Source organism: Alligator mississippiensis, chromosome 5, assembly GCF_030867095.1.
Source record: "Alligator mississippiensis isolate rAllMis1 chromosome 5, rAllMis1, whole genome shotgun sequence".
Taxonomy (NCBI): Eukaryota; Metazoa; Chordata; order Crocodylia; family Alligatoridae; genus Alligator; species Alligator mississippiensis.
Window position 1 is genome coordinate 28,015,756 of NC_081828.1, and position 25,038 is coordinate 28,040,793.

The 25,038-nt window shown below is 43.4% G+C and overlaps 1 protein-coding gene across 1 annotated transcript in view; it reads right to left on the minus strand.

The window, feature by feature from the left end:
- LOC102571917 (uricase) overlaps window positions 1-7,478 on the minus strand; it is a 40,968-nt gene extending 33,490 nt beyond the window's left edge. Inside the window, exon 1 of the mRNA XM_006259040.4 lies at window positions 7,400-7,478. Within this exon, the coding sequence (XP_006259102.2) occupies window positions 7,400-7,417 (18 nt within the window). The 5' untranslated portion in view covers window positions 7,418-7,478. The remainder of the gene's footprint in view (window positions 1-7,399) is intronic.
- Window positions 7,479-25,038: the final 17,560 nt, after the last annotated feature.

Sequence of the window (25,038 nt, forward strand, 5' to 3'; positions counted from 1 at the left end):
GTCTGTCACCGGGCAAACTGGCACCTGTGCAAAATATTGGATCATTTAAATTAATAATAGGATGATAGAGAGAGATTATATCTGAGATAACCTGTATTAAATGTTATTAATCTCTTTAGGCAGGCATGGTTCTTTGAGTAGATGTGATATCTTTAATTAGACCAACTGAGTAGTTGGGAAAAAGTTCTTAGCAAGCTTTCTGACGCAGTCACCCTTCTTCAGGCATAGGGAGTCTCTGCTGGTCTGAGTCTCCAAGGAATGAGAAAAGCTAAAAGTGTGGCAGGATGTCAGTGAAAATGTAAATAGGTAAAAATTAGAAAGACAAAAAGGTGAAGCAGAGAAGTAAAGCAGAGAGGGGAGTGGGAAGAGGAAGAGAACAGGGTGGGGAAATGGCTAAAGGGAGACATTAGAGTGATAGACTACAAGGTATAAAAGAGGCTGTCAGTGAAAGAGAAAATAGTTGGAAATCAGGAAAACAGGAATGAGAGAAGCTACAAGTGTGAGAGGATGTAGTGAAAATATTAATAGGGAAGAAGAAGAAACAAAAGGTAAAGCAAAGGTGAGGGGAATGGAGGAAAAAGGCGGCAGGGAAAATTAATTTCTTTATGTATATTTTCTGATCAGACCATCTGATGTAATCTATCCAGTCCAGAGAGCCATGTCATCTGGGACACAAGGCTCACCCTAGGGCCAAACATTTGGCATCAGGGAAGTGGTGGCCACTCCCCCGCTCTCAAATGTCTAGACCTGTGGGGGCCCTGAATACTAGATTGGGTTTTCAGGGTGGCACGGGGCCTATCTTGACATGCAGGGCTGGGTGGGGCATAGAGGGCCTGATTTGGACATGTGGGGCAGGGTGGAGGTCCCAGTCTGGCCAATGGACCAGATCTGCACCACTCATTTGATCTGTGAGGCCAAAAGGTTGTGCATCACTGAGCTAAGCATTCATATCATCCTACAGCCTGTGCCTGACCTGTGTACTTATGAATGGGGCCCAATTCATCACTGGAGGTAACTGCTGAATTTATTTTTGCCACATCAGGGATGAATTTTGCCCAGAACTCCTGATCATGCTGTCAAGACCTTACCCACTGGCACAGCTTGCACTTCCTGGGTACACCTACACATGCTTTTGCACCAGAATCACCTGCTGCTGGGCACAGCATCTACACATGTGCCTGGGACAGCGGAACTTTGAGCTAGGCTGGAGCAACCCCAGGCTGGCAGGGGGCCGTGGGGGTCAGCCCTGGTGCTAAAGTGCAGAGCTTGGCAAGAGGAAGCCCCTGCACTTTAGCACCGTTGTGCCCCAGCCAGCCCCTGTCACTGTTTACACGTGCATTTCATCACAGTTAAGTACTCCACCATAGGATAGTGCTGTCCCCCAAAAGTTCTATCCTACCGCAGAGTTAATTAATTTACTGCAGCCTAATACCCATGCATGTGTAGATTGTGACATTTTATTGCTGTGATGCTTTACTGCAGAGTTAACTAATCAACTCTGCAGTAAAGCACACATGTAGATGCACCTCCTGTCTCAGATACTGTTGTGGCATGCAACAGCAAAGGCTAATCTAAGATCCAAATTGCCATATTAGTCATTATCTGAACCTGATTGGGCTAAAACTTGTTCTTCACCACTAGACATGGCATGAGTGAATTTTACTTCTTCTTTTGAATTATAGTACTTTAATAATTATACAGTGCTCAGAAATGCATGAAGTGATTCCCAGAAACAAAACAAGATGTAGCCCTCACCCTCAAATATATAATCTGTAGTTTACATCACAGCTGGGCAAGAATGGGCTGAGGGATGATGAACTTTTCAGCAATACAATTGCATGGGTGTTCAATTTATCCACCTACACAGCTTGGTGTAGAAAAAGGAGCAGCTGCAGTCCTGATTCTCTTTTGGATTTTAAACAGCTGCAAACTTGTGTTTCTTTTATTGTGCAGCTATCTTCATAAGCAATGGAAGGGATCCACTGTTGAAAAGATGTATACAAATATTATGAAAAAACAAGCATCCCAAGCTTATTATTTCCCTAGAATAAGATAAACTCTTTATCAGTAAGTTAAATTGTATGGAACTTCTAAAGCACATGGGACTCTCAGGCAATCTGAATGAAGCTCAGACTTCTTCGATTTAACCAGCTAGTGTACATCCACCTAGATGTGAAATACCTACAAATACTCTTTTATAATATTTATTGCTATTTTATTTATTTTTAAACCTACCATTCTATTGCCAAGAAGCTGAACACAAAATCAGATCTGCTGTCCTGGTAACCTGAGAAATATGCAATCTTTTATTCTCTGTGCTGCTGCCTACGCCATCCCTCTCTATGCTCTACTGCTGGAGGAAAAACCCTATAGTATCCTCTTTCTATGGTTTCAGAGTGGATCCTGTTGAAATGAGCAGGTGTTGCAAGAAGATTCAGTATGTCAGACCTCTGGTCTGGAGATGGGAGAGAGCTGGCTTCCTTTTCTGGAAACTCTGGATTCATCTCCTCAGTGCTCAGGTATGACTGCAGGAGATATCACTGGGGCTATTCTGTTATGGAGGTGCTTTTCTAAAACAAATGAAGACTACTTCCTAAGGAGCCAGAGACATCAGAATCACATGTATAAATATGCACAGTGGTTGTAAAGCCTCTGGGGTTACTACAAACACAACTGGTGTAACTTGTACTGTGACACAATTGTTCCAATGTGCCTGACAAACTTGCACATGCTAGGTCATACATAATTAGACCACCTCACAATAAAAACCCTCTATTTTCTCTCCCACAAGCACATACTTTAACTCACCACATGATACATGAGAGATCATGCATCACAACTTTAACTCCATCCACTTACACCTTTTATCCAAAGATTGTTTGACAAGACACCATTTGTCTTGTTAGCAAAGAAGGCTAATGGCATACTGGGCTGCATTAGCAGAAACCAGCATATCAAGGGCAGTGATTATTCTTCACCTCTGCTGGTGAAGCCACATTTGGAATACTGTGTCCAGCTTCCCCCCCACACACACACTACAGAAAGGATGTGGACAAATTGGAGAGAGTCCAGCAAAAAGCAACAAAAATGGTTAGAGAGCTGGGGCACATGACCTATGAGGAGAAACTGAGGGCATTAGTCTTATTTAGTTTGGAGAAGAGAAAACTGAGCAGAAATTTAATAGTAGCCTGAGGAGGGATTTGTTGTGTTTTCAAATACCTGAAGGGTGATTAGAAAGAGGAGAGAGAGACTATTCTCTGTGGCCATAGGAAACAGGACTAGAAGCAGCGGCCTCAAGCTGCCGCAGAGGAGAATAGAAAGAACTTTCTGACTATGGGGTGGTCAAGCACTGGAACAGGGACCTAGAGAAATTATGGAATTTCCATTCCTGGAAATTTTCAAAAACAAGTTAGACACTTAGATGGTTTGCTCATGGGCAATTCTGCCTTGAGCAGGGAGCAGGACTAGTTGACCTTGTGAGGTCCCTTCCAGCCCTACTTTCCTATGATCCTATGAACTACCTGAAGGGCAATTACAAAAAGGATGGAGCAAGACTGTTCTCAGTGGTAGCAGATAACAGAACAAGTAGCAATGGTCTCAATTTGCAGCAAGGGAAGTTTAGATTAGATGTTAGGAAAATTTTCTCCCTAGAAGGGTAGTAAAGCACTGGAACAGGCTACCCAGAGGGGGTGTGAAATCTCCATCCAGGTAGACAAAGCCTGGGCTGGGATATATAGTTGGGGTTGGTCCTGGTTTGAGCAAAAGGTTGGACTAGATGACCTCCTGTGGTCCCTTCCAACCCTAAGTTTCTATGATTCTGTGATTTTAAGACCTGTACTGTACTGGTGGATTTTGGAGATAGCAGTTGTTTGTGCTGGAAGAGGGTGGTTAAGTAAAGGGTGCTAAGGGCAATTGAAAGAGATGGGAGGCTGGAGTAAGTCAATGGCATGAAAACCAAAACCCTGGAATTTAACATTAACAGATTTGCTTTTGAAGAAAAACAACACTGATGCCCTTTTTAGAGCCCGTTTTAAAATGCAGCCCTGACTATGGAGTTGCTACCAGGTGTTTCCGTAAAACCCAAACTACAGGAAACCATAACAATGGAAACATTCAGCAACGTGCTGCAGAGCTTCATGGGAACTCCTGGCATCCATTCTGTTGTCAAATGGAAAGGAGCTCCCTGGTTGTTTGGGACTCATCACTTCTCCAGGTGGTGCCATTTCATCCCTGCTGACTGTGACTCACTACTGAGGCTTGTCACAGTATTCAGACATGGGGAATCTCCTTTGAAATGTACCAGAGTTACCTTACAATATCTCGGGAGTGTAACTGAGACCCCTCTCCAGATTTTCCCACCACTTGTAACCACACAAATCAAATGCTCTGCCATGTCAGCAGAACACCTACTAGTCTTCATGTCCAAAGAAGAAGAATTTCCAGTAAACAATGCTTAACACAAATTTGTTTGCTACGCTCTTGATTCTTCTCAGCAAAGTTGTGGTTATAATAAGAGAAAGGGCAAATAAATTAATGAATTCAACTGAAGTGCATACATACCTCTGGCTCTCAAGGTTTGTGCAAAGCTAAGAAAGAACAGCTTTATGAATGTCTTTTGTTTAGATGTTGCTATAAATCACTGGAGTCATTATCATTGCTCTATAATTATCTCCAGAAAAACCTACACCCATATATTAATGTGTATGAATTATTGTGTGGATCTGATTATACCTTTATTTTCAGGTACCAGAAAAAAATACCTCACTGGGTACTCAGCACAGCAGTTGCATTCAAAAGCATGAAGCTGTCAGTATTGGGGAGGGGGGTGGGACCAGTTCAGCAGCTAGAGGCAGAGCATGGCTGACACTGACATCATTTGAGAGAAACTTCCTACAAGCGATCAGTAGCAGCTAGATCGTAACTGGGCATGTCTACATGAGATGCTACTGCGCAGTGGTTACTGCGCATTTATTTAGTACTTGTATAAGCAAGTACTAAATAAATGCGCAGTAACCAGAGTTACTGTGCAGTAGTGCTGGTGAATATGTTTTAAGTGACATTACTGTGCAGTAGCCTAATACTACTGTGCAGTAGCATATGAGCACTATTAGTGCTGTGATGCACTGCTATGCAGTAATATTTGGTTACTGTGCAGTCAGCCCCTTGTGTAGACATGTGCACTGTGTCCAAAGCCTGATGAAGGACTCATTTTTTCACAACAGCCTTCCTATGATGCCAGGGCTAAAGGCCAGATTTCATCTTACAGAAAGAAATAGAAAGAGAGAGAAGAGAAACAGAAAGCAAAAATGAAAAGCAAGATGTGACAAAACCTAACAACAGAGAGCAAAGTCTATTCCAGGAATAAATGTGCTATTCCGATAGCAATTTGGAAGCTCTCAGAACCTCCCAGAACTTGGCAAGAATATATACCTTTAAAATATACTACATAGAGCAACCAGAAGCATTTAAGATGCATTCAACCACATGCATGAGCTAAGTTTGATATAATTTCTTTTTTTTAAATTGTTTATGATATTTTAATTTATTTTAATTAAGTGTAAAAATGTTCTATAGTTATATGTGAGTATAATATATAAGGTATATTTGATGTGCATGCAAATATGTTAGCTGTTGTCACAATTTTGATGTTTGTGCATTAGAAGTACCTGTCTTGTAGACTGTGATTGTGCAGCTGAGATCTACATCGTTCCCTTCTTCTAATCCCTATGATCGCTTGCACTTGAAAGTAAGTGGGATTTACAAGGTGAAAGAGATGGATCTGGCTGTTTTGTTTCAGTCCTGGTGCTATTAGTTGTAGGGCACATAAAAAAAAACAATTGAAGAGAAGGTAGAAGCAATTAGTGCAATTAGTCGCTTGTATATGGGATGATGTCATGATGTACACATGACAAAAATTTCCCTTTGTGTGGTTTAATGGCATCACAAATTACAGCTACATGAGTTCTGGGGGTTTTAAATGACTTTGCATTGTTGCATCCTGATGTAGTTTAGTTTGCATCTTGGACATTTCAGCCATTAGTCAGCTCACTCCCTGGCCATGGGAGAGGTGGGCAGGCTCTGCGGAAAAAAAGGATCAGGCCCCTCACCAATTCTGCCTTTAGCAGACTCCTGTCCTGGCTAACTGTCAAAAGAGGTGAGACACTGAGGAAACAGGAATAAAGAGATTTTGTGCCAGGAATGGAGATGAGAACTTGGAGAAAGGGATGAGAAGGGGAGTGGAGTCAAGAACACAAAGGAGGCAGGAAGAAGACAACTGAAAGAGGGAAGCAAGCAAGGTGGATGAACAAGAACAGTCTGAGGAGGAGATAGGAGTGAGCAAGGTCACAGAGTATGGAACGGTCGTGTGGGGACACAGAGACAGGGCAAGAGTAGAGACCAATGAGAGAATGGGAAGCCTGTGGGGGGAAATGAATCCAAAGAAAGAGTAAAGAAAACAGGAAGGTAATAAGACCCCGGGGGACTAGAAAAGTGGGAGTGAGGAGTGAGAGGAAGCAAGGGCAGGACACCTATGGAGAAAGGCTGAATGAATGGCAGAGTGGAGGTGAAGAAGGAGATTTAGGTGCCGTGGCACAGAATGGATCAATAGAAGGAGAAACACCTGGCGTGCAGTTTCTGGACTCTTCCTTCCGCGCAAATCACAGCCCGTTGCAAAGAGAGTAAGTATCATTCACCCCATCTTACAGAGAGAAAAACTGATTCACAGTGAAGTTTAAATCAAAAACACAGACTGAAGTAACCTGCCCAAGTTAGTGAAACAACAAAGGAAAATGCACTGAGGTTGAAATAAAAATGTCTAAGAAACTCTCCAAATCTTCCCTCCTCAATCTAAAAGCACCAAGCAAAATTGATATCAGGTATCTGTAACTTTATGGAAAAGGAGAGGACAGTAACACAACTTAAACAGTAACATAAAACAATTAAATATAAATGACTTATTTTTGGCACAAAAGTTAAAAAATAAGCAGCTATAAAATCTCAACAACCTTAAAAAGTGCAATAAAAACAGTTAATTTTAAACAAACATTTCCAATTGTGTTTGCAGTTGATGACACAGTAGACACTAACTTCATTCATTCTTGTTGTCCTGATAGAAATGCAGAAAGAAAATAAAGGTACACCTCACTGAGTCCTTTAAATCCTTTCTTTTTAGTATGGTTATTAATGTGTGTTTGCAACAAATGTCTTTCAACAGATAAACATCAAAGCTAAGTTATAACCTCCTCTCTTTTTTAGGTTTTACCTTATTTTATCTCATCTTTCAAACTGACACATTCTTTTCCACTCTGTTTTGGATGCTAAACAAGGCAAATTTAGCTTCAAATCATTGTTTCTCACCGCGTGGCTTAAAATTAGTTAAGTAGCTTATGTTAAAACTTACTGGCTGTTGTTTACTCATGGTAGCTTGCTGGCTTGTTACCTCCCTCTCTGGATGCCTCAGAAGAGTAGTACCAGCAACAGAAGCTGCTGCTTTATAAATGACATCTTCATGTCAGAGGAGGAACAAAGATTGAGGGAGTGGCCTTAAAAATGTAGATATTTCACAATTTAATTGGTAGGATAGCAGTTTTTTTTCTGCCCTGGGCAAAACTTTACTAAAGGAATATACAGCAACAAAGAATACTACAACAAACACAGGAAAAGGGGTGACTGACTCCCCGTCGAAGTCAGTGGGAATTTTCCCTCAGTTTTAATGGGAACAACACTTCGAAGATGAAGCAATCATTAATAAAAATGCAAATATGAAATCCTAGCTCCATTGTGGTCCATGGCATGAATACTGCACTCCCAGAATGCAAGGGGTAGTTCGGAAGGAGAGGAAGCCATCTCATCATGTTGTGTATCTGCTAGACCTCAGCTCATATGTGAGGCCAGTCCATGTCACTGCCATCTTGGTTACTAAGAAGGACAGCTAAGGATAGTTTGGAAGAACTGGAATGATATAGTCAAGAGTAGAGAGGACTGAGGAAGGATTTGATACGTTTTCGAATACAAATAGGCTTGTTATAAAGAGGATGGTGATTTAATTTTCTTCAGTGTGCACAGAGGATAGGAAAAGAAGATAGTAAGAGGACCTTTTACCTATGAAGGCGGTTAAGCACTGAAATAGAGTACTAGAGAGATAGTGGAAGTTTTTAAGTGCAGGTTAGACAACAGTTGGCTCAGATGTTTAGGCAGGAATGATCCTGCCTTAAGCAGGAGGTCAGACTAGATGACTTTGTTGAGTCCTTTCCAGCCCTATTTTCCTACGACTGGCCCTGTCAGATGTATAGGGAACTGTCATAAAAGCAAGGCAGAATCATGGGGCAGCCCCCCTGTGCTGGGTCCGCAGCGGGGGACATGTTTTGCCACAGAAGACTGGCCCTGCAGAATGAAGCCTTTGGTTCTTCAGTGGATCCTGAGTAAATGGTGACCGAGGACAATTGCTTCTTCTACTCCCTTTCATATCTGTGCCTTTGGGCCTTTTCACCCTTAGTGTCCTTGGTTCCGGTGATGGGGAGATTGCTCTGAGGCTGGGCTGAGTGGAACTCAGAGGTGTGCACACCCCAAAGACCAGCTATCTATTGAGTGTCTCATTTTGGTTCTATCTTTCCTGGAGTAGCTTTGACTAAACCCTTTGAGACCACTAAGATCTCCAATTCACTCATAGGGAAATGAGGAATGGAAAGGTTAAGTAACTTGTACAAGGTCGTAGAGGAAGCTTGTGGCAGTGGAGGGACTTGAACTTAACCTTTCTAAATCTAAGGCTAGTATCCTAAATGCTTCCTCTCTGGCTAAGGGGCAACATGGATTGAGACAAGTTTTGTCTTCTCCCTCACAGCCGTGGAGAGTGAAAATAGGGACACATCATCCTCCCCAGTATCTTATTCTTCTCCAAAGTTGTTCTGCAAGCTATTGTTTCACAGGGCTGCAGATAGGACAGGGAGAATGAGATGTGAGAGGGATTGTGAGGGACTGGCAAGGAAGTCATTTGAAAGAGCCCTCTACATCCCTGAGTATCTCTGTAGGTGCTTTCAAGAAGCTGGCTTGGACAACAAGGCACAATGTGAAAGAGCGCAGCAACCCCTCCTTTGCCTGAGTGGAGTTAAAAGTCTCTCCATCCTACCTCTGGGTATTTTGGGCTTCTCCATCCCCCTTTTACTTCTCTTATGTCATGCGTCACATCAATCCATCATATGGTATCAGTCCCCACAACAACTTAAAGCCATTGGACTTGGTGAGCCTCCCTCTTTCCCACCTTCCCCTTCCACCCATTTGGATTGGCTTTAACCACAGGTGCAGGAATCCATGCATGACCGGTTCTGCAGTTCTACTGGAGGGGACACTTGGGTGCACCCAGACGGCCCCTGAGATCCTGTTATTTTTTAGAATCAGCTAAACTGCACTAATGTACTAGGGGAGAATATATCTTTGTAAAGCCTTTGTCCACCCTCCTTTTGAATTACACACATTTCACATTGGGTGATATCAGGCCATTCTATAATATTTTCAGGATCAAAGTATAAACTCTTCCAGAAAAATGCCTTTAATAGAAATGCACTTGCCAACTGCTATTCCTGCTATCTTGCTTACATTCAGAGCCTCATGTACTCTATGGCAAATATGACCTAAATTCTGTGACAAGTTATCCAGGCATCTGAAAAAGTTTCTGATGAATCAGGAAAGCCTTTAGAGATATTTTTAAATGGAGGGTATTAATTAAATAACTATGAAAATTAAAAACAATATTAGTGTAATATCCCTTTTGGTTATTTAATTTGATATCAAATGTGTGGTATCATCAATCATTTGAGATCAACTTAAATAACCAAAAGGCAGGAATTTGTATTGAACATAACTCAAGAGGGAAGTAGGAGCTTTTAGCTGCTTGGTAGGGAAGAGTTAAAAGATTTTGACACTTTGAAAGCTGTGTTAGGTGTAATTTGGGTCTGTCGAATTTATTGGATGTTTTGTGTTAAATGGTCTTCAGTGAAATAGATAATAATGCTAATACAATAAAAATTGAACACCTTGGAGTGCCAGTGAGAAGCTAATTTGTATTCCTTGGTCCTAGTCTCAGAATGGGTTATGGCTACCCAATATGACTGATATTTCTGTCACATGGCAAGGCTCAATATCTGCTGACTTCAGTAGTTCCTCTTTAACAGTCCTTTAGTTTGAATAAAAAAACTTAAAACAAAAAGCTTACCAAAAATAACAACTACAAAACCAACAGTTATTTGAGAAAATACACAATTAAAGATATTTGACCCCTCGAGAGGGTCCAGAGGAGGGCCACTCATATGGTTAAGGGTTTATAGGCCAAGCCCTATGAGGAGAGCCTAAGGGACAAGAGAAGGCTGAGAGGTGATCTTGTGGCTGCCTACAGATTCATTAGGGGGACACAGCAAGGGATCAGAGATGCTCTGTTCACCAGAGCGCCTCTGGGGGTATCAAAAAACAATGGTCACAAACTGACAGAGAGCAGATTTAAGCTAGATATCAGGTAAAACTTCTTCACAGTAAGGGTGGCCAAAATTTGGAATGGGCTTCCAGGGGAGGTGGTGCTCTCCCCTACCTTGGGGGTCTTTAAAAGAAGGCTGGATAGGGATCTGGCTGGGGTCATCTGACCCTAGTGCTCTTTCCTGGCCAGACTGGGGGTCAGGCTCGATGATCTGTTGAGGTCCCTTCCGACCCTAGCATCTATGACCTGGAGGTCTGGTATTGGACCTCTGATAACTACCACCATGTCTGAATTTCAGTGACTTTTGGAGCACACTTCATGCCTTGTTCTTCAAACAGATCCTCCTGTAGTGGTCTGCTCACTTGTGCAGATGGATCCAATAGCCTGCATCTGTGTCTGTTAATCTTAGTGGGATCACTGTCACTGAACAAGAATTACTTTTAAGTATTCTCAGCAGCCTTCTGGATGTCCCCAAGAAATATAGTATTCACCTTGGCTTAATTTGAAAGGACTTTGGTTCCTTCTATTGATTTGACCCTCTGAGGCAGTTATTATGTCTGGCTTTGATGTTTGTAGTAAAGATGTTACAGGTTGTCAGTGACTTTCTGCCAGAAATTTTGCTTTTTGTCTAACTGGGAATGGAAGCAACTCTTTCTTGAAAGAACGTCTCCTTTGTTGTAGCTAAAAGACATGCAGCTCTTTTATACTAAATTTCAGGGCCGTGTCCAGATGTGCATGGACATTTGGTTCCCTGGGGACAACTAGCGGTGGCACACCTTGCGTCACCACTAGTAATCCCCGGGGAACACCCGTGGCACATGCACTCTGGTGTGCAGCAAGTTACCCCAGGTGAGGTAGGGGAGGCTGGGGTCAGCACAGGACTAGCCCCAGCAGCCTTACTTGGGTCCTGGGAGCCTCCCAGGGCTGCAGCCACATCACTCCTGACATGGGGAGCCTGGCTGGCAGTGGAGTGTGCCTCCTGCCAGCCAGGCTCTGGATTTGGGCGGCACATGCTGCCATAGTGTGTGCTGCACTGCTTTTTTTTTCAGTGGTTTTTTTTGACCCCTGGATATCCAGGGTCAAAAATCATCCACACTGCTCCCTTGCAGTGCAGAGAACAACTGAGCGTGTGGTACATGGCGCCACAGACGTGTCTGTGGTGCCACATACCACACAGCCACACTTGTCTGGATGCCGCCCAAGATGTGTTCTCTTCTAATGTTGTCAGCGATGTTTTGTTCCTTTTGGATATAAGTCTTTGAAGTGATGATTTTAGTAAAGCATGATAAGGTGTGTTCCAATATTCTAACAGACTTTCATTTCTACTGAAAGAAATTTCTTCTTGTAAAAAAAGAGCCTGAGAGCCAGATTGTACAGACCTTCCTCCAGCCCCACGGCTAGAGAGCTTCACAGGCAAGCTCTCCAGCTGGGGGGCATTAGAGGCCTGTTTTCCGAGCCATGCCTGTGTTTAGGGGAGCCCATTAATTGACAGCCTGCCTTCTCCCCTGCCTGGAAAGGGGGTAGGCTGTCAAATGAAAATTGGCAGCTGCTGAAAAGCAGCAAGGAGGGTTCCTGCCTTGGAGAATGCTATCCCCCTGCCTTCCCTCTCCCACATCCTGACAATTTTTTGATTGGCAAGAGGTAGGCATTCTCCATGGTGGGAATACTCCAAGTTCTCCCCTACAGGAAAATAACCCCCACTTCTTGCACTTGCAGGCTGACCCACAAGGGGGGAGAAGAGGGGGAGCACCCAGCCACTTTGGCAAGATGCCTGGTAAACCCCTGTCCTATTTTACCTTACGGTAAATAGTTCATCTGCCAATATCCTTAAAGAAAACTACTGAAATGTGCCAGTTCTGAATTGTGAGAATCATTATTATTGATGAGATCATCATTAACTTTTCGGGAAGCCCATGTTGAGCAAACTATAATTTCTAGGTATATTGCTACTTAATTATTATGCAATATCTCAAAAAAATCTGGGTTGTAATCTGTTAATAGGAGGCAATCTTTCCTGTTTGATTCGGGGACATCTGTACAGATCAAGGGGAACTGAAACTTCCTCAAGCTTTGAATGTTTCTTCCGTGCGATCATCATTCTTCCAATGATCACTGCAGGTTTCATTCTTGAATATCTTATCTTCAAAGGAAGCATTTAATGTCCAGAAGAGGACATTTTTGTGTTCTATATCACTGAGGCTTCAAGTTGGGATGGTATCAAGAAACAACTTGTACAGAATCCCATTGTCTCTGGGAATTGTATCTTTGTGGCTCAAGTCATTTTTACGCTTGATGATAGAAGAGTTTTTTCTATTGGCCATCCATCAAAAATTACTTTCTCAAATTGCTGCACAGTGAAGCATTTTGTGTTTCTCATTGGATGTAACAATTCTGGTTGTCCCCATGTATTTTATCTCACCAATGAATTCTAAATTATTCATGTTAAACACTGCTCTAAACTACCAATCTACTCAGTATAATTTTTGTGAAACATGTAGACATTTGCAGGAAATATCAGTTCAACATTAAGTTATTTGCGCATGAAATTGCATCTCAGACCTTTATTTGTGCTGATGGAAGAAGTTTTCTTCTTACATGGGAAAACAAGCTAACATAGTCTAAGCTTTCAGTGCTTCTTTGGGAGGCCATGCAGCCTGACATCTGATGCTAGTCATAGGCAACTGAAGAGGAAAAATTTGAAGGAGCCCCGTGTTAAAGTTATATATACAACTTGTCTCCTGCAACAGCTTGAAGATGGGCACTCATGGCTTGAGATATGCCTTAGACTTGATTTTAGAGAGACTACTCACACAATTAAGAATTAGAGTGGTCAGCACTTTCCAGGATCAAATGACATCCTCAGATACAACAGCACTGGGAATGTCTGATTCGATTAGATTAGTCCATTGGTGCTCAACCTTTCAGACCCATGGGCCAGATGAGTGGCACAGGCCTGGTCTGTCGGCTGGATTCCTTGCATGGCTGGCATGTGTGGTTGGGCCCCATGTATCCAGATCAGGCCCTGCTCCTCTCTGGCCCTGCATGCCCATATTAGGCCCACCTCTGCTTCAGCCTGCTCCAGTGCACCCAGATTGGGCCCCTTTCTGCTGTGGTCTGAATTGGGACCCATGTGCCCAATCTAGCAGGTAAGGCCACACTGTCCAGACTACCGGGTTCCCCGCAGGTCCAGAAACTTGGCAGGAGGGGAGCAGCAATTAATGCTGCCACCACTCCCCTGCTGCCAATTTTTTCAGACCTGTCCCTAGCAGGCTGGATGATATGCTCCACAGCCCAGATCTGGTCATGGGCTGGGGGCTGACCACCCTTGGATTAGTCAAATCAGTATAGAGAAAGCACTGATACACTGAGATGGCCTCTGCTCCCCTGTAACAAGACCCCAGGATCTGCCTTAAGCAAGAGAAATGCTAACAGGTTCAAGTCTAGCAACAGTTGAAGTAAATCTAACCTAAATTATGTCAAATTAATATAACGTGAATATGTCATTATATTACATCCGAGATGGCCAATAGGATAAAAATAAGGCAAAGGACTACACTTTTCAAAAATATACAAAACATATTACATGAAACTAATCATGTATTTGTGCTGTTGAGAAGAAAAAGATTTTTTGTAAGAGGAAGTGGGTGTGGCTAGAAACACCTACTGAAGAGATAAAAAGAAAACCGGCTGATGTCATTCTGTTGTTGTGTTTGAAGTAATAATTGGGCGTCTGGCATCAAATTGGAATAACTACAGCTGTCTTAATACATTATCTAAACTTGAAATACCAGCTTTCACAAAAGTCTCTAACAAGGCTATTATGTTACAAGCAGGACATCATCAGAAGAAATTATTATTGACTAATCTGAACTCAAGAGAGGAAGCTATGGCTCCATGGCAACTTGTCACAGCTGAGTTTTACAAATTCAGGCCAACATTTTCAGAAGTAGTCTCTGATTTGGGTTCACTATTTTCTTTTTTTGCCAAACTCCTGGGCTTCTGATTTCAATTGAGAACCAGCTGTGATTGCTGAGTTTCTCTAAAAAATCAAGCAATTTTAATCTGGACAGTCAAAAAATGGAGGTCCCCAAAATGAGATGTCACTTTTTTTTAATTTAGTCATAAGTTTTATGTCTACATCGCATACAAACACTTACCACTCAAAAATACTTATGGAACAATAGAATAAATGACCTGAACAGTGAAATAAAATCACATATTATTTTTCTTCTTCCTACAAAATTAACCTGCCTGGAGGTTTCCCAGTTCAACAAGGTTGACATGACTTGTTCCAAATTCTCTGATATAATCAATGTGCTGAGCAGTAACAGGTTAGCAGAGGACAGTGTATAAATATGCCAAGAGCAAATCAGCAGCTGTTCTACTCTCTGCAAAGTGATTAAATGAAGAGGAAGGAAAAGGTTATATAGTGGTTGGTGATGAAGGAAAACACAGGCAAGATATCTGGAACTCTGGGAGATGTCTGGTGTGTAGTTCATAGTGGGATCCCACCCCCCAGCTATTCAGGCCCCTAGACTTGGCAGCTGTGGCACCTACAGTGCTTGCCCGGTTTACAGCTAGGCACATCACCAGGAGATGATGTACCACAGCACTCCAGTGATCCCATGAGAGAGTGGTAACGAGGGGTGCTTACACAAGTTACATTTTTTATGATTGGGTCCCTGAAAACACTCTACAGCAATGACATAACATGCATGCGTAACTGCAGAGCACTTTTTAAATGGCTGATTACGTGAAAAATTAACCCTGGTCTAATGAGGTAATAGATGAAGGTGCTCTAAAGTAGAGTGCCTTAGGGTACTTGTGTTCTCTCCAAAGTAAATTTTTCCCACTTTGAGGGGCTGGGCTGGTGCTCTCCCCAGCACCAGCCCAGCCCTGCCCTCAGTGGGGGAGGGAGGGGAAAGGGAAGGGAGCAGAGCTGCCAGCTGCTTTGCCTGGCCAGAGCTGGAGGGGGGGCAGCATGGAACAGAGCCCCCACACCTCGCGGCCCCCACCAGCTACCCCTGCTGAGATATTGCAGGGGAGCCAGGTTGGGCCCTATGAGCCAAGGACCCTTCCTGTGTGTACCTGGATGAGTTGCCTCCTTCCTCCCTCTGAATGGCTGGATGGGGCTGTACTGTGCCAGATTGGCCCCACCAGTCGAGTCCAGCTGACTGGGGGATCGAGCACAGTCCATCCAGCCTGCCAGACAAAAAGGTTGACTACTATTGTATTAGCCTATGCTCAGATGCAAAAGGAGAGCATATCAGTATGCTGATTTTATGTGTGTGTGTGTGTGTGTGTGTGTGTGAGGTTGCAAGTATAAACATTCAAAAGTTTGGAAATAACAAAACTAATTTAGACTCTTTGGGCATGTACTTTATATGTACTCTATATGTACATAATATGTATTATGATGCAGTCTTTAACTCCATGATCAACTCCTATTTTTCCATAGGATCCCTGCCTCATTCAGTGCACAGGACAGACAGTGGTCATCAGGACGCAGGGAAGAAGTGCAGCTCCCCACTGTAACTGAAAATGTTTTGCAGAAAATGTTCTGAGTTACAACAATCCCGTGGAACAAACAGAAATTCACTGTTCGGTCCAAGGGGGAGGGGAATCTAGCCTGCAGCCGTTACCCCTAGCAACGGCCCCTCCTCCCTGTGAAGCTGCTAAGTTTTCGGAATAGCAGGGGGAGAAGGAAGGAGAGGGGAGCTCAGTCTAGGGCTTCCCCAGCCTGAGCTGTAGGATGGGGAAGGGTGAATTTGCCCCCCACCTTGGAGGGGCTCCAATACACCCACTGCACCCTCCAGAGAAGGCTGAAACCCCCCCAGAAAGAACTCCCTATGTTCCTGTTCTGAAAGCAGTGACAGGCAGACAGTGCAAACACAAGTTACAGAAGATGTGTTTGAAATGTCTTAAGCCGACGCTTTGTGCAATGAGGGTTCAGATTTTCACCCAACTGGCCATTTTTGAAGCTGTCTGCAGCCATGCACTTAAGTTTGTTCATGGCTATAAACCACTTTCTGTGATCAGTTCTGGAGAAGAATGTGCCCTGAATGACACATTGTTCATTAATTAATTAGTTAGTTCCTTTTATCCTCAGCAATCCCTGTATGGCCCCCATATATTACTGAATACTCCAAACAAAATTGAATTTTCTCTTTGGCTTTTCCGTGGTGATATCTTTTATTGCAGCATTTTTCTTGTGGTGCATTGGTCTGTGATTTACAGTTATTGTGGCAGTAATACAAAATGTGCTTATTGGCAAAACAGTAGAGAGCATTTTGTATTAACAGACAGCTTTTAAGTTCTTGTTATTCGCAATTGTACATCTAGTTTATCATAGCAACCTCTCAGAAGTGCTCTTTACCCTCAATACATCAATCCTTTTAGTTTTTGATAGAGTGCATCACATATACGTAAAGTCCCACTCAAAGTAGACTTTTGGCTTGATAATATTTTGGGGCAGCTAGACTTTACCTGAAAGCTATAATGAATCTAAACCTCCAGCTTTTTAGAATGAAAGGCAACTGGCCATGAGGAAGCATATCAAGAAACCCCTCTTACCCTAAGAGGCATCAAGGAAGGAAAGGCTCTGAAACAGGAAGAATGTTGGGCTACTGTCTTCTCCTGAGAGCAGATAGTTTGTTCCCTGGTGAGGCTGGAGAGTGGGGAGGCTGTTCTCGGGGGAAGACAAGTAAGTGCATAGTCAGGAATACAAGAGACTGCTCAGGAACCTCATCAGTAACATGGTAGGGGAACATCTACTCTCTGGTGGCACGCTGTTTATTGCTAGAATGGCAGTCTGCTCCCAACTAGTACTGTACAGCATAAAGAAGAATGCACGACCCAACAGAATAGGGGGACAGGTGACCTCCACCCTGGCAGGATGAGAAGGAAAAAAAAAGGTGTGGAAGGAGAGTATAATTGCAAATATTGATACTAAGAGTAGAAGAATAAAAAGGCAGAATAGAGAATCAAATTCTAGGGAGAAGTGAGTATTAGAAAAAATAGGGCAAAATCTTTAGCAGAAATCAGCAAAGGAGCAAGTCATTTATTTATAAGGAAAACAAACCAAAAAAGAACAGACTTTGTTTTTGATTAATATCTTAAATCTCCAAATTTACTTTTGGTGAGACATACTCACCAAAGTAACATACTCGAACCATCTTTCAATGACTTTGAGTTCAGAATCAGATCAATAACACCATCCTGTGGTTTATGTAATAAAATAACGATGCACCCCTGAGCATGCTAGGCAGAGATGTGGATGATGAAGTTCCATATGCCAGTCTCATCATCACTGACTTACAGGTAAGACATATAGTAAATCCAGACGCACTTAAAACATTGTCAAATGATCCAGGGGACTGATTAAACTAAATGTATATAATCTATTCAATTCATAAATAATAAGATCAGAGGGAACCATTGAGGTCCTCTAACTCAATTTCAGCAAGGGCTATATGACTGTCCTTAACTAATTCGATTTGAAGTAGAGTCTATATTATTAGAAAAATGTAGTTTATTTTAAGGACCCCTAGTTGTGGAGAATCCACCATATAATTAATTACCCCCATTTATAAATGAATGTTGCTCATTTCAAGTATGAATTTACCCAGCTTCACCTTCTAGTCACTGAATAATTTTGTCTGCTAGACTGAGGAGCCCTCTATTACCATACTTCTATTCACCATTTAGGTTCTTATGGACTGTGATCAAACACCCCTTCTGTTTGACAAACAAAATATATTTAGTCACTTGATTATTTCACTGTAAGACATAATTATTGCTCTTCTTTGAGCCCTTTCTGATTTTTCAACATCCCTCTTGAATTAGGAATGCCAAAACTGTATATAATGACTCAGTATCACTTGCACCAATGCCAAACACAGAAGTAATATATCTTTGCCACTCAGAGAATCATAAAAAATTAGGGTTTCTATGACATCAGGAGGTAATCTAGTCCAACCCCAAGCTTAAAACAGGATCATCCTCAACTAGATCATCCCAGCCAAAGCTTTGTCTATCCAGGACTTAAAAACCTGCAAGGATTCCACCATCTCTCTGGGTAACCTGTTCCAGTGTTTTACTACCCTCCTGGTGAGAATTTTTTTCCTAATATCTAACCTAAACTTCCCCTGCTGCAGTTTGAGAACATTGCTCCTCGTTCTGTCATGTGCCACCACTGAGAACAGTCCACCTCCATCCTCTTTTGAACCCCAGCCCCTTCAGCTAGTTGAAGGCTACTATTATATCCCCTCTCAGTCTTAACTCTTCTCTAGACTAAAGAAGTCCAGTTCCTCAGCTTTTTCTCATAAGTCATGTGCCCCAGCCTCGAAACCATTTTTGTTGCTCTCCACTGGACTCTCTCCAATTTGCCCACATCCATTCTGTAAGGAGAGAGGGGGAGCAAAACTGAACACAGGACTCCAGATGTGGCCTCACCAATGCTGAATAGAGGAAAATAATCACTTCTCTTGACCTGCTGGCAACACACCTACCAATGCAGCCCAGTATGCCATTAGCCTTCTTTGCAACACAGGCCCACTGTTGGCTTATATTCAGCTTATTGTCCATGGTAACCCCCAGGTCCTTTTCTGCAGAGCTGCCGCACAGCCAGTCATCCCCCCCAGCATGTACTGGTGCATGGGATTGTTCTGTCCTATGTGCAGGACTTTGCACTTATCCTTGTTGAACCTCATGAGATTTTTTTTGGCTCAATCCTCCAATTTGTCCAAGTCACTCTGAATCCTAGCCTCACCCTCCAGCATATCTAATACTCCCCCCAGCTTGGTGTCATCTGCAAACTTGCTGAAGGTGCACTTAAGTAATTTTCCAGGCCTTTGATAAAGACACTGAAAAAAACTGGCCCCAGGACCGACCTCTGGGACACTCCAATTGATACAAGCTGCCAAATAGACATCAAGCCATTGATTACTACCCTCTGAGCCTGATGCTCCAGCCAGTTTTCTATCCAAATTACAGTCTGTCACAACCAAATTAAGTACTGCCTATGTCACAAACAAGTAAAACCATTCAAAACAGTTTTTTTCTGCACTAGGTTAACTAAGGGTTAACAATAATGATAGTAACCGCTTTTTTGCTGCGCATGTCAAAAAGAGATTTATAACTGCAACACTAACTAGAAATGAAACTTAGCCTTCTGTGCTGTACATAAATCATTATAACTGGTCAGAGAAAACAGAGAGTAACCCTGTGAGACAATACCCTAGCGAAGACCGCTAGGTAATTGGTGATTCTAATTAAATTTATGATGTGGCGAAAAGCAATTGGCTATTACACAAATAAAACCCGTCTTCACTTCTGTGAAGAACGGGAGACCTCCGCGCACACACCTGAAAAACCTCTGAACATACGCGTGAGAATAACTGACAAATTGATCACTTGTCAGTCTCCCCCGTCTCGACCTAATCAGACGTAAATCAACAACCTGCCGGCCCGACTTTTTTCTCCATTTATCTGCCCGACCGACGAACTCTTATGCAGACCGACATACGACCTACGAACCTTAAGCTGTAACTAACCAAGTATCTCTGACCTCCGCTATTCACCACCTTGACGGCGTGAGTAAATAATCTTGCTTTGCAACCGATGAGCGTCCGCCTAATTAATTCCACTCCAAGCGTCACAAGTACCCGCCTGACGGCCTTCTAAGGCCCCGGACCCTTATCTGCCCGGGTGGGAGTCAGGGAGAGCTGCTGGCCGGCTGCCCTGGGTCCCGACACCGTCCATTCATCCAGCCCATACTTCCTTAGCTTGCCTGTGAGAATGCTGTGGGAGACTCGATCAAAAGCCTTGCTAAAATCAAGGTATACTACATCTGCTGATCTCCCTGTGTCCACAGAGATAGTCACCTCATTGTAGAAGGCAATCAGGTTGGTCAGGCATGACCTGTCCCTGGTGAATCCATGCTGACTGTTCCTAATCACCTTCTTCTCCTCCAAGTGCTTTGAGATGGATTCCTTGAGGGATCTGCTCAATGATTTTTCCAGGTACTGAGGTGAGGCTGACTGGTCTGTAGGTCCCTGGATCCTTCTTTTTCCCTTTCTTAAATATGGGCACTGTGTTTGCCCTTTTCCAATCATATGGGACCTCTCCTGATTGCCATGAGTTTTCAAAGACGATGGTCAGTGGCTCTGCAATCACAACACCCAACTCACTCAGCACCCTTAGGTGCATCTGGCCCCATGGATTTGTATATGTCCAGTTTTTTCTAAATAGTCCCTAGCCTGTTCTTTCACCACTGTTGGCTGCTCACCTCCTCCCCAAACTGTACTGCCTGGTGCAGTAGTCTGGGAGCTGACCTTGCTTGTGAAGACAGAGCTGAAATAGGTGTTGAGCACTTCAGCCTTTTCTGCATCCTGTGTCACAAGGTTGCCTCCCCCTTTCAGTAAGGGACTCACACTTTCCCTGATCCTCCTCTTGCTACTGACATACTTGTAGAAACCCTTCTTGTTACCTTTCACACCCCTTGCTAGCTGCAACTCCATTTGCGCTTTGGCCTTCCTGACTTCATCCCTGCATGCCCAAGCAATGCTCTTATATTCCTCCCTAGTTATCTGTCCAAGTTTCCACTGCTTATAAGCTTTCTTTTTGTGATTTAGTTTACTGAAGAGTTTCCTGCTAAGCCAAGCTGGTCTTCTGCTGTACTTGCTAGTCTTCCTGCATATCAGGATGGTTTGTTTCTGCACTCTCAGTAAGGCTTCCTTATGGTACAGCCAGCTCTTCTGGACTCCTCTCCCCCTCAGACTGGTCTCCCAGGGGACCCTGCCCATGAGGTCCTTGAGTGAGTCAAAGTCTGCTGTTCTGAAGTCCAGGGTCTTTATGCTGCTGTTCTCCATCCTTCTTTTCCTCAGGATCCTGAACTCAATTGTTTCATGGTCCCTGTTGCCCATGTTGCCATCTACATTCCCCACCAATTCTTCTCTGTTTGTGAGCAGCAGGTCAAGAAGAACACAACCCCCAGTTGGCTGCTCCAGCACTTGCACCAGGAAGTTGTCCCAAAAACTCTATAAAAACTTTGTGGATTTCCTGCATACTGCTGTACTGCCCTCCCAGAGATGTCAGTGTGATTGAAGTCCCCCATGAAAAGCAGGGCCTATGATCAGGAATCTTCTAACTGTTTGAAGAAAGCCTCATCCACAACTTTCTCCTGGTCTGGTGGTCTATAGCAGACCCCCACCATGACATCACTCTTGTTGCTTTCCCCTCTAACCCTGACCCAGAGACTTTCAACAGGTCTATCTCCAGTTTCATAATGGAGCTCTAAACAATCATATGGCTCTTTTTCATAAAGTGCAATTCTGTCAGCCTCTCCTCATAAATCATATTCCCTAAGCATTTTGTTGCCCTCCCCTGGACCCTCTCCAATGTCTACTGGACTCTTTCATAGATTTCATAGACATTCAGACTGGAAGGGACCCCGAAGGGTCATCGAGTCCAGCCCCCTTCCCCAGGAGCAGGAAGTCAGCAGGGATCATAGGAATCATAAGATCCCTCTCCTTTATTCTTTAATAAAAGATCCACTCCTACTCATTATTCCCATTTATGCACCCTGAGATTACATTAGCCCTTTTGTGTCACAACAGGTAGCTCATGTTCAACTGAGTATGGCATCTATATCCTTTGCAGAGTGTCCCCGGTCCTGTCTGACCTACCTTTTGTTTCCCAATGGGTGTGTCTACACATTGCCATATGGTGACGTTGCTATAGCGCCGTGCTTTAGCACTTCCTTTTGGAAGTACTAAAGCATGGCGTGGTATGGGCAATTACTATGCTGTGCATGCAGTGCATGGGTAAATTTCGCCACTATATCACTGTAATGGTGCATTATACCCGAGGAGCATGCTGCTACAGCAATGTAGCTGACGATCACATGTAGACACACATGACTGCTATGTCACCATAGCGTGCTGTACAGCAATGTAATACGCCACTATGTTGTTGTAGGGCAGGGGCTTTCAACCTTTTTTGGTTGGTGTACCCCTGGCGGCCAGTCAAGAAGAAGGGAGTCCCCCGGCGGCCAGTCAGCAAGTGTGTGTGTGGGGGGGGGGGTCCCCCAGCAGCCAGTTGACGAGCAGGGGAGGGGGTCCCTTGGTGGCTAGTCGACAAGCAGGGGATCAGAGGGGGGCCCCCAGCAGCCGGTTGACAAGTGAAAACGGAAGTGCTGGCAGCTTCTCCACACCAATACCACGTACCCCCTGGGGCCTCCCAAAGTACCCCCAGGGGTACGTGTACCCCCAGTTGACAACCCCTGTGGTAGGGTGATATGTAGATGCATCCAATATGTATTTTATGCTCATCCCTATAAAGTAGGAAAATGCTGCTACCCCCATAGCAATTAAGGCATAGAGGGATTTGCCCAAGGTCACATAGGTCATTGGGGGTAGCATGTGGGGATGCAGGATTGCCTATTGTGTCCCTTATAGTAGCCATTTATGTTTGACATTCTACTGCAAATCTAATCCTGCAGATTTAATACTAGTTGCAGATTAAATATGACTACTCCCTGAATATATATGCTAAGCTTGTGTCCCTTGTTCAGCTCTTGAGACAGGAATGCAGGTTTGTTGAGAAGGGTCTTCTGCATGAGCAAGTCCAGTCACCTACTATCTCAGGCAACCACATTTTATAATCCCTTTAATAAAATGGTCACACACAATCTTAGCCTGAAAAAGAATGCAAAAAAAAAGTCTAATTTCCCCTGCAGGAACAAGGAAAAATGTAATTAAATCAGAAGCACAAACAGGAGCAAAATTCCTCCTCATTGTCAAAGTATAGAGGCTACACTGAAAGGGTGTTTCTAACTTTCCCACATCTGTTATGGAGAAGAGAGAACAATTTTTTGGAAGTTGTCATGAGTGGAAGGGGAAATACAAACTTGCTGAACCATGGGACCACAGACCAGAGCTGAGGGACAACAGCCAAATTAGAAGCCCTACCTCAAATCCCAATTTCATGCTAACTTGCACATGATTTGATATGTATTGAGGAGGCGAATCAAGGTGGACCAAATCAGACAAGCTCCTTTTGTACATTGCTGTGAAACAGGATGAAGTCGAAGCAAGGTCTCATAGAGCTTAACTTCTCAGGGCAGTATCCTGATTTCCTGAAGAGTAGGTGTGGCTTTATATGGAAGAGCAAAAGTCAAGGACTCTGTTAGTAGTAATTAGTATAGCTTGAGCTTCTTTAATAAAAGAAGCACATTCTTTTTGAAGAAAAGAGTTTACCTGACACAGGGATTATTACATATTACCAATTACATGCTTTGTGGTGTTTATTATCTTTTTAATTCCAATATTAGTACTATCTCTATAGTGCCTGAAAGCATGTCTGACACTTTAGAGAGACATTAAAAAATGGCTCTGGACACAAAGAGTTTATAATATAAACTATGATGCACAGTCCACAAAGAGGGGAATGGGATGCATGCTTGGATTATTTCCACAAGCTTTTCCATTTTTAAACTGTTTTTTCCTTTATCTCATTTGCTCCTTTGTTTTCATCAGCTTTTTTGACTCCCACCCTTTTGCCTTCTGCTTCTCAGTTGGTTTGTGGCCATTTCCCAACTCAGACACGTACCATATTGTTCAATTTGTAAGTCACTCGTGCATGTAAGTTGACTTTGCATTGTCCCCCTGCTAATGGGCACATGAACTAGTGACTCTTAGGTAAAAAAAGGACAGGAATTCATGTCAGCTACTCCGTGATAGCTGCCTATGTGTATGTTTTTACTCTGCGGTAGATGAAAGATAAACCAGGAGGCAGCAAACTTTTACAAGCAGCAGGCCGCTGCTTGCAATTTGGCTGCTGCCACAGGCTGCCAAACTCCCCACCCCACACCACAGGCCACCACCACACCCTGCTACACCAGCACCGACGCTGCTGATTCTCACCTACAAGTGCGGCGGCAAAGGGCAAATTCAGTGGTGAGGGTATGCAATGCCTGCCATGGGAGTGAGAGAGAGCCGCAGCAAGGGCTGTAGAGGGGATCAGCAGCATGGCACAGGGCATAGAAGGGGGATGTACTTTGCAGGCCAGATATGGCTCTTAGGCCATAGGCTGCTATCCCCAGAGCTTAGCCCTCAACAAAAGAAGGAGGGGCTTGAGCTTTCATTTACCCAACGGTAGGAGCGTCCACAGGCAATTGCTGCAAGGCCACTGATGTGCAGTAAATGACCCACATCCTTTAGCCTTGCAGCCTGCATGCACATGCTCTTAGCCACCACCTTGTCTTGTTAACCCATGTTCACTGTTTGGCCACAAAGATCCTTATCGCCTTTGTTGACTTACTGCTTTGTGAAAAAAATCCTCCATTCTTCCTTCCAGGATACATGACCTTGCATTAACTATATTAAATTGCTTGTTGCTCAAGGGAGTTTGGTTAGTTATACGATTCAGATTGCTCTGTAAAAGTGATCGGTCCTTAGCATTATTTATCATGCCACTGATGTTTGGGTGATCTGCAAAGATGATTTTATAAAGGATAAAGTTGAAACTATAAACTGGTATCGTTGTTTTGTAAATCCTGCATTTTCTCAGCCGCT